The sequence below is a fragment of the Macaca mulatta genome, chromosome X, assembly GCF_049350105.2.
Source record: "Macaca mulatta isolate MMU2019108-1 chromosome X, T2T-MMU8v2.0, whole genome shotgun sequence".
NCBI lineage: Eukaryota > Metazoa > Chordata > Mammalia > Primates > Cercopithecidae > Macaca > Macaca mulatta.
The window spans coordinates 23117631-23130297 of record NC_133426.1 but is presented as its reverse complement, the minus strand read 5'-3'; the positions used below and the strand labels follow the sequence as shown (position 1 = coordinate 23130297).

Genomic DNA, 12667 nt, shown 5'->3' with positions numbered 1-12667 from the left:
CAGCACTTTGGGAGGCCGAGACGGGTGGATCACGAGGTCAGGAGATCGAGACCATCCTGGCTAACACAGTGAAACCCCATCTCTACTAAAAAATACAAAAAACTAGCCGGGCGAGGTGGCGGGCGCCTGTAGTCCCAGCTACTCAGGAGGCTGAGGCAGGAGAATGGCGTAAACCCGGGAGGTGGAGCTTGCAGTGAGCTGAGATCCGGCCACTGCACCCCAGCCTGGGCGACAGAGCAAGACTCCGTCTCAAAAAAAAAAAAAAAAAAAAAAGAAAATGCCAGAAACTTAATGCTCCTAAATGCAGTTGAATTAACCAATGATGGCTGCAGTTGGGGAAAAAATATTCAGCTTCTTTATCCACAATTGAGATTTCTCCAACACATTCTACAGTGTCTCCCAGAATTCCCTAGTGAGACTGAGCCCCAGTTGCCCACAGTAGACACTTGCTTAATAATACTCTCTTGATTGGCTTCCTGCTACTCACTGTTTTACTTCCCCACTCCCCTATCAGCCTTTTCTGATATCACCTCCCAAGATACCTGACTGCACTTAAATAAATCATCTTAACTGTACTTGAAGCCTATGAATTAAACCTAAAGTGGAAGACCTAACAATGGGGATCTTTCAAAATAGCAGAAACAATATTCTCAAGAGGATTTCTTAGAGAGCAAGAAGATAAAAAGAGCTTTTTCTATGTCCTCACTGCCTCCTTTTGTTCAAAATATGAACTCAGAAGTTGCAAGCACAACATATTATTCAGGGCTTCCCGTAAGAAATAACAACTGGTGTTGATTTCCTTTTTAAAGGTTAGAGATTACTCACCTCCCCTGCTGGTCATTAAATCAGTCTGGCAGGATTCCTTGGTAGTTCTGTGGCCTTCCGGGTATGTGGCGGAGACACAGGCAGCGCTGCAGACAGGCCTGCTTGCTGTGATGTGCTATCAAGCAGGTGACTTCAAAGGTCTGCTTTAAGCCTATCTCAAGTATCACTTGGGGCTCACACTGAGCCCCGAAATCAGGTACCAGATGGCACATCTCACAAAGTCAAAGTTGATCAGCTCACCAGCATCTCACATTTCCCTGTCTCTTGTGCCAAGGGACTGGAACCACTCAGGTAGAAAACAAATAACTTCTGTTAGCTTATTCCTCCTTCTCATATTTACAAGGAGTCACCAGTTCAGTGTTTGACTGTCCTGTGAGGTTTATAGGTCTGGTGAATCCTGAGTGGCACAGTTTTTGTGGCCATTTAAAATATAATCATCCTTCTCTAACTCTAATATGGCATCTATCAAGATGTCATGAGTCATTACAAAGGTGGGCTTCCTCTCCCACTGGGGCTTTATATCTAAATTTCAGTTTAACCAAAGTTTGTCTCAAATGTGTACCTAAATGGAGAATTGAAAGATTGCTCCCCAAATCTCAATGAGACAAGAGGGCATTTGACATACTAATCACACAAATGAAAGGTACTTAAAAGTCAGACATGGCCGAGCGCGGTGGCTCACGCCTATAATCCCAGCACTTTGGGAGGCCGAGGCAGGCAGATCACGAGGTCAGGAGATCGAGACCATCCTGGCTAACACGGTGAAACCCCGTGTCTACTAAAAATACAAAAAATTAGCCGGGCATATTGGTGGGTGCCTGTAGTCCCAGCTACTCGGGAGGCTGAGGCAGGAGAATGGCGTGAACCTGGGAGGCGGAGCTTGCAATGAGCTGAGATTGCGCCACTGCGCTCCAGCCTGGGCAACAGAGAGAGACTCCATCTCAAAAAAAAAAAAAGTCAGACAACCCCAGGATGAGATTGTGCTCAGATTATTTGGATACACTACCTATGAAATGAAAGGAGAATGAAAACCTATCTCAGTCTCTCCTTAATTTTCCCCTAGTACAAAAATAAAGAGTAAAAGTCAATTGACCCAGCAAATGCACAAATGCTGCCCTTTCAGGCCCAGGCTCAATCTTTTCTAAGAGTATCTGCCACTTGGATAACTCACCAGAAGGGACTGCACTGCCCAAGGCTTCATAGTACCTGTCACCAAACAAAGCACCCTGAGATGCTAAGAGAAGATTCTAGCATCAGCCTTTGTGGAGATGACCTTTAAGGTGCCTTCTAAACCCAAGGTTCTTTGATTCCGTGTTTCTTAGATCCAAGCTCTTCTATTGTCATTTTATACTTGGAAAAGCAGAGGCTGGAATAGGCAACAAAGCACTGCCTCCTGCCTCATCAGGTCACTGCTCACAGTGGGGTCTTACACAGTGAGAAGAAGCCCAACCTAAGTGGGCAACTGCTACCGACTGATGCTTAAGGCATGCAAATAATGGGCACTCTAGTAACTGACAAGTCTCAAAGGCCAGTGTCAACTTAGCCACTTTGTCATTCAAGCAGTTATACTGTATTCAGTTTCTTGGGCTCTTCTACAGCAGGTGGGATTTAGACCTGAAGGGACAGAGTATCGAAGAGAGCGAGGGAACTGCATTTTGGGGAAAATCTGGAAAATCTGGTCTCTGCTCAACTGCCCAAGAGAGCATCACTTCAGAGGTCATAATATTTGTCCCCAGAGTTCTATGAACTTTTCTTTGGCATTTTTTCATTTTATATAATCAATGTAGCAAAAAAGAATCTTTAAAAAACAAAAGAAACATGCAAGGCAGAGAGTTTCTCCACCTTGGCACTATTAACATTTGGGGTTGGATAATTTTTTGTTGTGGGGGCTATGCTGTGCATCCAGGATGTTTAGCCGCAAACCTGGCCTCTACCCACTAGGTGCCAGTAGCACAAGCCCCTTCCCCAAGTTGTGACAACCAAAAATGTCTCCAGACATTGCCAGATGTCCCCTGGGTGTGTGCACAGTCAGCCCCAGTTGAGAACTACTGCCATACAGGTTAACAGTATTAACTTCTTGAAAGTGCTCTAGTAATGAAATTTTAGAATACAACATAGGAACCTTTAACATAAAGAGAGCAAATCCCTCAGGCTTTGTGAGCCACAGTCTCTGCTATACAGCCTTCTTGGTTTTAGTTTTGTTGTGTTTATAATCTTTCAAAACTGTAAAAAGTCAATCTACGTTCAAAAATAGGCTGAAATTTGCTGATCCTTAGATTGTAGAGGAAGAAATGATGGTGATTCCCATAATGATTGAAAGTGTGGAGACAGTATTTGGAAAAACTATGATCTTGATCTAGCTACCCAGTCTTTGTGACCCTGAGCTAGCAGTTATGCTGCCCTTCTTGGAAAGTCTGAAGTAAATAACTTCAAGTTAGATTTTATTAATCTTGTCTGCAACTTAATTCTATTTAATGTATTTAAACATAAAAGGTTTAAATAAAACAGAAACTTGATATTTGAAAGAAATGAGATCTCCTAGTAAATGGAAGAATGTTTGCTAAGTGACGATGCGTCCTTCCCGTGGTTTGGAACAAACCATTCTGAGCTTCCCCTGAAGAAGAGGACTTTGTACAAAGGCAATGAATGCCCCTACCCAATTTTCAAACTGAAATATGCTTTGATATGACTACAGAGGTTATCAAGGAGGGAAGAATGATATCTTGCAAACAAAGAATCCTAGAAACTGTATGTAAAGTTGTAAAAATAAAAATCTCACTATGCAAATACATTTCAAATTCGTTTTTATGGAATCTTCCTTAACTCATCACATAAATGTCTGAGTAAACTAAGGAGGTCTATTCAACAAGTATTTATTGAGTAGCTACTACGTGCCAGGGACTGTGTAAGGAACTAAAGTTCAATCAACCTGGACCCTACCAATGAGCAGCACTCAATCAGGAAGCAGCTACATTCAATCATCCAGAGATTTTTTTTCCAATAAAATCTTCTTTTTATTCTTGTATATTATTAATTATAAATATCTTATGCTTTACTTTGGGTATTTGGAGTTTCTGTATGTGGATTTTAATTGACACTAGACAGAATCAGTCAAGAAAAATATTCTTATGATCCAATTACCACTATTAGAACAACTGGATGGGATGGGATATAAAACTTTGGTCAACTGTACTTCATTTGGATAACAAAAATGTATATTTTAAATCATTCAAGTAGTGTATCATATGAAAGTAAATTATAATGAAAAGAACACTGGGCTTGGAGTCCAAAACCCTGGGTCCAGTCCAGTCCTGGTTCTAGCCTTGTTTTTTTTCCCATGGACAAGTCACTTAACTTCTAAGAAGTAGTTTTCTCATATGTAAAACGGGATATAGCATTTTTCCTAATTTGCTGTATTTAAACATACTGTATGTTTATAACCTATAAAGTCCTATAAAGATGATGTCATTATCATAAGTACTGGGCTGTACTGATTCTTCACTTTACAGAGATGATTCTGGAATAAATCAAGAATTGTTTTGTTAACAGCCTGCATCAGTTATCAAAGGGACCTACTTACACTTCATTTTAGGTGATCGCAAAGAAACGTATCTGTAAAAGCTTGTGAGGCCCTACTTTGAAATTTGCTTTGAGATGAACATCATAGATTTTCTGTTAAAAGATATAATCAGCTAAATTTAATTTTCTAGGAAAAGGAAGACGTTTGAAGAGCAGCATTTATTTAAAGAGGTTCAGAAATTACTGCATGAGCCCTTATCAGCACCACCAGGTCCTACCCACTTTTGCCTAATATTGCATCTTTGCCCTGTAGCCCTCAGGGGAAACCGATGCTAGGGGGAGTCATGCCTCACAGTGTGCCTCACTGTCATGCCTCAAAGTGCGGGGTCAACTATAGTGGTCAGAGTATGGTAATCATATCACTTGCGCAAATTCGAGAAAGCTCCTCCAAACCAGATCAGCTGGATTTTCAAACACAGATATTTTTCTGTAATACTCTCAATTACATTTAAAAATGTCAACCTGGCTTTTCGTTTTCTGTCATCACTCCCTCCCAGTCTGTTTTTTTTTTTTGTCAGCAAATAGTGGGACCAATATCGCAAGAAGGATCTCCTTCACTGCACAGGTACAATCCCAAAACACTAAGAGGAGAGAATGGGGCTACTCTTCATGCTTGAAGCAACACCCTACACCATCCTACAAGTCACCTCCTCAGTTTTGTACTGGAGTCTGAAAAAGCCTCAGACCTGCTTATGATCTGTCCACTTCACTTCATTTCAAATGTGATGCCATAAAACCAGCAGGGACCATTCGGTGTTGTGTAGTGTTAACTGTCAATGCTATCCTTGATGCCGGTAACAAAGTATCAGAATAACACTAGTAACGACAATAACAGTGATTCTTTCACTCCTGACACCTTTTGTAAAGGACAAGTCATCATGTCTCTAAATGGAAAAACATTAAAAAAAATAAGTGCTTACTCCCACACTTTACATTACCATGACTAATGAAGGTCCATCTTCCTGTCCCCTGGCTCCATACCTACCAAAAGTAGGGGCTGGATGCAGAAAGAAAAAATTAAATATATAATTTAAAATTGAAGACAATTAATTCCCTTGGTTTCGTAAGTCTGGGTTTTTATAAGCTGTATGAACTCACTTGACCAGAGAGTCATCAGCTAGAAATAAGTTCGGACCACTATTAGGCTTGGTTTTGACTTTACTCAGACACCTAGAAGATGAAAAACCATCCCACTTCTTAAAACAATCCACTGATTTGACCATTGTCCTTTAAAGTTGCCCTTTAGATATGGAGGCAAAGACAAGCCTCCCTCTCTCCAGTCTCATCCTTCTCCTATCACACTGTTTTCTGTCCTGAACTGATCAAAATCAAATAGGGAGGAAGTAATCCAGCTGAAAAGAGATCTGATGCGCTTGTTGATGTCTCATTAACCTTGAGAGTGACTGTAACTGGTGACTGCCTGTCACAGTGGTGTGATGGTTTGTGAGGGGGGGAAAAAGCCAATGGAAACATCACCTTAAAAAAACACAAAAAGAGAAATATCATTTAGTAGATCATCAATCGAAAGATGGGGCATTTCCAACTGTCAGAACTGGTTAAATTATAGTTTCCTTGTGCCCATGATGAATCTACTACGTGTTTTCTTGGGAAAGCTTTTGGAGCAGTATTTATCTGTGTCCCAAAATATAGTCACTAAAGTATTGAGAAAAAAAAAACAAAAAACAAAAAACACTTTGATGCTGGAAGTCTAATCATGAGAAAAACAAACATCTCGGGATTAATGTTATTAAGGTTCTCTGATGAGTAACTGTGTGATTTGTGTGCCATTAAAAATATCATGAGCTACTCAGTGTGGGAAGATCCTAATTCCATCGAGCCCCTAGTCAGATTCCCCTCATTACTAATTGCTGATTGATAACATGTCAACAAACAGACGTAGGGAAATAATGGATGAAAATTAGCTTGTCTCTAGGGACAAACTATTACCTGTAGAGGAAAAGAAGAGGAAAGAGTTCCCCAGGTTTCCCAACAGACTCCCCCTTGGGATAAGTAGACTAGAAATCTAACCAGCCTGTAGTACCAGATCGGGACTAGAGACTCACACAAAACCATCACCTTCCATCCCTCTGCACCAGAGTCCCAGCTGGGACTGGTTCTTGTCTGCCCTCCCCAAAGGAGAACCTTAAGTAAACAAGCCCCACAATCCCCATCAGGAATTCAGATGGAACATTCTCACCTATTTTTACTTTTCTCTCCTGAGGTCTCCACTTTTCCATCTCTAGTCCTCACTCCTCGGCTTTTCTTAGGAACTTCCTGAAAGTTACCACCATTAACCTCACTTTCCACATCAAATTCCCACCTCAAGCTGATGGCACAACCGGTTTCTGCGAGTGTCACCCTCTAACCAGCTGCTCGGTTTCCTGTGCTCTTCTCGGGGCCACACAGCCCGGCTTCTGTTCTCACCCTTCTGGCTTTGCCCCTCACCCCCACGCTCAGATGCACCCAAATAAAAGTGGATTGATCGGTTCCTTCTTTTCCCAAAGTTTTGGCATTTCTTGAGGAGCTACGGTGAAAGACGAAGTAACTGCGAATTACAAACATAATTTCATACCCTAGAAGATAGAGATGGCTACCTCGCTCCAGAGAAGAGAGCAGCAGGGCAGCCCCCTGTTCTCGCCAGAGACCACATTTCTTTCTGGCTGGGTGGGAGGCATTTTCCTCACCCCTCCGCCTCACATTCTTTTGTCCTTTCCCAACCTCCCCCACCAACAACCTTTCCCCAAACACTCCGGGGGGCCAGAAAAAGGGAGAAACAAAACAGGACAGGGAGGGGTATCTCGGGATCCTCTCCAAGCATAGTATTTTGTTCTCTAGTAGGACTTTCCAGAATGTCTTCTCTCATTCTGCTCCTTCCTGGCCCAGTTACCCCAAAGCCTCCCCACCCCCAAGCCCACTGCGACCAAAACAAGCGCACCGACCACAGCACTGTGGCCGCCGCCGCCCCAACTGTTGCAGCAGCTGCGGGGTGGCGGCAGAGGCGACGCGGGCAGGGCTGGACCCGGACCCCGACGCTCCCTGTCCAGGAGGCTGGGAGGCTCCAGTCGGCCGCCCTGGGGCGCGCGGTGCAGGAGAGCCCCTGCGACAGCTGCCTGGGCTAGGAGAGGTGGCGCTCTCAGCCGGGACCCCAGCGCAGAGCCAGCCCGACCGCGGCCGCGGCGCTGGTGGAGTCTACCCGCACCCGCCCCCCTCTCACCTTTAAGATCAGGTCGGTGTGATGCTGGTCCAGCATGTTGGCTTTCTGGAAGGAGGTGACGATGACCCGGCCGTAGCGCCCGGGGGTCTGCAGGTCCGAGTAGAGACGGTGCTTGGAGCGGTTGACCGGGAAGAGGCTGTTAACGAGGTTGCGCTCGATCTTGGCCAGGCTGTGCTGGGGCGCCAGCAGGTGCTCCACGCTCTCCTCCACCTGGTAGCGGCTGAAGCTGGCGCCGAGCAGGATGGAGATGAGCACCGGCGCCGAGGCGAAGAAGACAGGGTGACTGGCAATGAAGTGGCCGAGCCGGGAGAAACACGTCCTCAAGCCCCTGTGCAGAACCTGCCGCAGCATCCTAGAGCAGAGCGGGCGCGGGAGGAGGGCGAGGCGCACGCTCGGCGCGGGTTCGGGCGGCGGCGGCGGCGGCGGCGGCGGCGGCAGTGGCGCCCGCGGCGGCGGCGACGGCGGCGGCGGCGGAGGCGAGACCCTGAGCTCTCCCGGAGCCGCGGCACCACCATCGGGGAGTCCCGCGCCACGCCTCGGGAGGGTCCCCTCGGGCCGGAGACACGCCCTCCTGCCCGCGGCCGCGCCCTCCCGGAGAGCCCCCCAGCTTGGCGGCCTCTGCGCCGCCCCCACTCCGCCCTACCGCGTGCGCCCTCCCCACCCCCCGCCGCCTCCCCGCCCGGGGGGCTCCGCGCCGCTCGGCCGCGTCCCCTCTCAGCGCTGGCTGGGCCCGGGGCAGCCCCCGCGGCTCGTCATGACCCCACTCACCCGACCCCCAAGGCCAACGACGGGGTGGCGCGGGGAGCGGCGACGGCGGTATAGCCAGGAGACTCTGCGCGCCAGCCTAGGAACACGAGGACGGAGAATTCCAGGCTACACCCAGTCCCCTCCCCTCCCCGCGCTCCCCTCCCCCGGCCCGGCCCGCTGAGCTAGCTCTCCCCTTCTTTGCCCTCCTCCGGGAAGACCCAGAGATAAATAAAGAAATGGCCCCGATTTTCCAAACAAAAAGTAAAGAGTTCTCCGGAGGGGGGAGGGGGCGGGCGTCGGGCGGACCCGCTCAGAGCCGAGTCTCCCCAGAGGCAGAAAGGAGCAGGCTGAAGACTGCGTGCGTCCCGGCTCTCGCCAGGCTCAGGTGGTGGCGCGCACTGGCTGGTGCCGAGAGGGGGTGGGGAGCGAAGACGCTCGAACGTGGAAATCACGCCTCCTCCCAAATAAGAACCGTTTAAAATACCCCCAACACTGCAGCTTCGGCGGGACCACGGGGTCCGGGTGTGTGTCTGGAGCACGTCCACTCAAAAGGTATCCGTGGAGAATCTTTCTCTCTGGCTCTAATTTAGGGTCGTTCCAGAGTGGATTGGGGCTGGCCAGCTCTGTTGCACACCCCCCCAACCTCCCCACCCAGTCCTTCAGTAATAAAAGTGCTGATAATGACGGTCAGTCGATGGAACTGTCGGTCGCCTGGGCTCCGGGGCTCCCGGGCTCCCGGTTCTTCGCCCTGCCTTCTCCTCCTCCTCCTCGGTCTGTCGTCACCAGCAGGTCTGGGGGACCTGGTGCGGCGTGGCTGGCGCGGGCGCCCCTGCGGGCGTAGAGTGTTTGAGAAAGGCTGGCCAGGGAGTCAGTAGCGTTAACCCCCTTCTCTGCCTCACTCCGCCCTCTCCTCCCCTACACGCGAAGGTGTGAGAGTGGAGGGAACCTTATCTCAGACCAGGAGAGATACAGGTTTCCGAGCGTGTTGAGCCGCAGGGGGCGCGGGGGAGCCCGGGGGGCGCCGACGGCTTGGCAAAGTTGGGCGTGTGCGTGTGCGCGCCAGCCGTGAGCTAGCAGGCAGTCACCGTGGTTCCCTCGCACTCCCCCTCCGGAGAATTCCCCGAGAAGGCGGGCGCCGGCTTCGGCCCCGGGATAGACCTGCGGCGGCGGCGGGAACGGCCACGCACAGGTACAATTTAGCGCGTTTCATTTCGCGCTCCAAGCTCCTGGGTCTGTCCACCGCAACGCAGACCGGGCGGGATCTCGGAGTCTGGGTCACTGAAGCGCTCTCTCCAGCCAGGGGGGTGGGGTACAGGGCGCGGCGAGGGGTCCTCAGGCTCCGCGCTCTGAGCGCTCAGCCTCCCCATCCTAAGGCTTTGGTCGCTACAGCTCAGCCTCCCTGTGCCAGGGGTCGAACGGGAGGCGGTGGCCCGCACTACGGAGCATAGACATGCATATTAATCAAAGCTGAAGGAAGACGGAATAGGGACAGGAGGAGGAAGGGGAGTGGTGGGGGAAGAAAGCGGAGAATGGGTAGGAGAATGCGCCTCGGGGAGGCATTTCCCTAACGTTCCCATTCCAGACTCCCCTACACCTAGCGGCCCTTCACTTCTCAAACTGAACTTGGGAACTTGCAGTTGGAAACAGCAAGTCGCGGTTTGGGAAATCCTTATTTGATTATCTCCTCCCTTCCCCCATACCGGACCCTTCTTCGTACCTTTCCTCAGCAACACCTGCACCTGCTGCGCTGCCCACCCCGGGGGCGCACCTGCCCTGCTCTGCTTGTGCTCCCTAGATCCTTCCACCCATTTCTCATCCACTTTCTGTGCTCATCCTCGTTATTCCCTACACTGCTCTGTTTCCAGAGGCTCCCCAGCAGCTTCCAGCTTACTCCCCTCCTCCAGTATCGCCATCCCTGTGAGGGACACATTGGAAGGGGCTAGAAATTCCCATGCCACACTCAACTCGTGCCATTCCCCCAGCATCTTAATTTCTGCTCGTGGAGATGCCGCTGCTCTGCAGCGCTTTGCTGATTCACCATGATCGCGGAGGGAAAAGCCTCATTGACTTGTGCCCCTGCAAGCGGCGAGGCGAGAGCGAGTGGCTGCGAAGGCACGCGCTTTGGGAAACCACCCACCATTGCGTAGCCGAGGTGCTAAATGACAGGGTGGATGCCCTGCGTGGCTCTCAGCCCGGGCAGACGGAAAGATGGAAGGGCGGGGAGGCGGGGTGGCGGTGGGAAATACTGCGATCCCAGCTCTTTGCGACTGAGCCAGCGGCAGCTAGTGGGTGGGCACTTCTCAGGAGGCCTAAAATCGGTCGCTGCACAGGGAATGAACAGAGCTGTTTCATGTGCCCCGATGCCAGCGCAGGGATAAAAGTAAGAGAAGGAAAACCAGCCGTCACGTCTGCTTGGGCGCCTTTAACATTTTGGCCAAGCTCTTTTCATTCTGAAGTCTTTGACCCTCCCAGTGGCTCCCTCCCAACCTCGGTTCGCCCTCATCCCTAGAATTTCCGGCCTTTTAATGTCAGCCCTCACAAGGGCTGAAGAACAGAGTGCCCTCCCTCAGCGCCTGGGCTGAGTCTTAGAGCGGGAGAAACTGCATTGCTCAGCTGGCCAGGGCGAGAGTGTTGTCCCCCCACACAGAAAAGGCCTTTCCTTTGGGACCAAGGCATTCTCCTAGTCCTCCCAACTCTATTCCTAACTGTCCTTATGTATATTTGGAGGAGCTTCTACCCTGTATGTTTCAATTTGGAGACAGAACCAACTGAATGTGGACTTGGGCCACCTTTTACTGCAGGCAATCCCGTTAGTGTTGTTTAAATTGAATTGGAGCAGCAGAGAGAGTGAGAGTGAGGAGAGAGGGGGAAGAGAGAGGAGAGAGAGAGGGGGAAGAGAGAGGGGAGAAAGAGAAAGAGAGCCCACATGTAAGAGTACAGGAAGGGTGTTGCCTCCCACCCCCCCAATTTTTCTTCTCTTTTTGTAGAAGTTCTGGGGAGCATTGCCTCCACCAACGACTTGGGTTTGCATTTGGGCCAATGACTTTGTGATCAGAGCTTTCACCAGTACGTTAATAAATTATTACTTTTTTATTTAAAATTAATACATATTAATTTTAGACAATTTGGAAAGTAAGAACAAGAAAAAGAAGGAAACAAAAACACCTGTATCAGTGTACTCACACTACCTTTCAACCTTTGTTGATCGTTTATTGTACACATAGGCAATATAATATAGAAGTTGAGGCTTTTGGTTCTCTAGCCCCTGAGTTGAATCCTTGCTCCACTATTTATTAGCTAAAATGCAATGGATAACTTTACTTCTTTATGGCATAATTTTTCTCTTCTGGAAAATGGGAATAACAATAGTACTAACCCCATAGAATTGCTGTGAGGATTAAATAGATTAGAAGATGTAACGCACTTAAAACAGTGCCTGAAATACCACAGACATATAATAAATGATATTTGTTATAATCCTATTCTATACACAAGTGTGAAAAGAAAATCAGTCCCTGGTGTTCAGAAGCTAGCCTGGCACTCACAACTAAGTTTGGTGTTCTCGCACCCAACATAAACCATTTCCTGAAACACTAATGTCAGATAAGCACATTCTGTAACTATGATGGATTAAGATAAAATTAGGACCACTCCATAATCATATCTGAAAACAGACAAAACATGAACCCTGTCCAAACCACAAAAAATGACGAAGTATGTCATCCTGGCTAATATGGGGGACAGTTGTGGTCTTTTAAAAACCAGTTACGACTGGGCATGGTGGCTCATGCCTGTAATCCCAGCACTTTGGGGAGGCCAAGGTGGGTGGATCATGAGGTCAGGAGCTAGAGACCAGCCTGGCCAACGTGGTGAAACCCCGTTTCTACTAAAAATAGAAAAATTAGCCAGGCGTGGTGGCCAGTGCCTGTAATCCCAGCTACCCGCGAGGCTGAGGCAGAAGAATTGCTTGAAACCAGAAGGCGGAGGTTGCAGTGAGCCGAGACTGCGCCACCGCACTCCAGCCTGGGCAACAAGAGCAAAACTCCGTCTCAAAAAAAAAAAAAAAAAAAAAAAAAAAAAAAAAAAAAAAAATTGCAGCTTTAGCCTCATTCTAGTCTTTTCTCCCTCTAGAAAAAAGATTAAGACACTCAGACATAAAACTACCCCTGCTTCCTAATGGCACCCAATCTGGTGTAAGCCCCCCATACACACAACCCACAACCTTCTCCCAGATTACTTAACACAAACCCAAATCCTGTAAGTCCTTTCTAATACCCCCTTCTTGAGACACCTCTTAGGTCT

At 48.6% G+C, this 12667-nt stretch overlaps 1 protein-coding gene across 3 annotated transcripts in view; it reads right to left on the bottom strand.

The window, feature by feature from the left end:
- Positions 1-12451, bottom strand: part of PTCHD1 (patched domain containing 1) — a 75623-nt gene extending 63172 nt beyond the window's left edge. The window contains exons 1-3 of one of the 3 annotated variants that reach the window (XM_077988387.1): positions 8672-12451; positions 8387-8462; positions 7619-7970 (exon numbers count right to left, since the gene is read on the bottom strand). In XM_077988387.1, coding sequence (XP_077844513.1) covers positions 7619-7969 — 351 coding nt within the window. In that variant the 5' untranslated portion in view covers position 7970; positions 8387-8462; positions 8672-12451. Of the gene's footprint in view, positions 1-7618; positions 7997-8386 lie in introns of those variants that run through there. The other 2 variants (XM_077988386.1, XM_001088008.5) reach the window with 2 other exon arrangements.
- Positions 12452-12667: the final 216 nt, after the last annotated feature.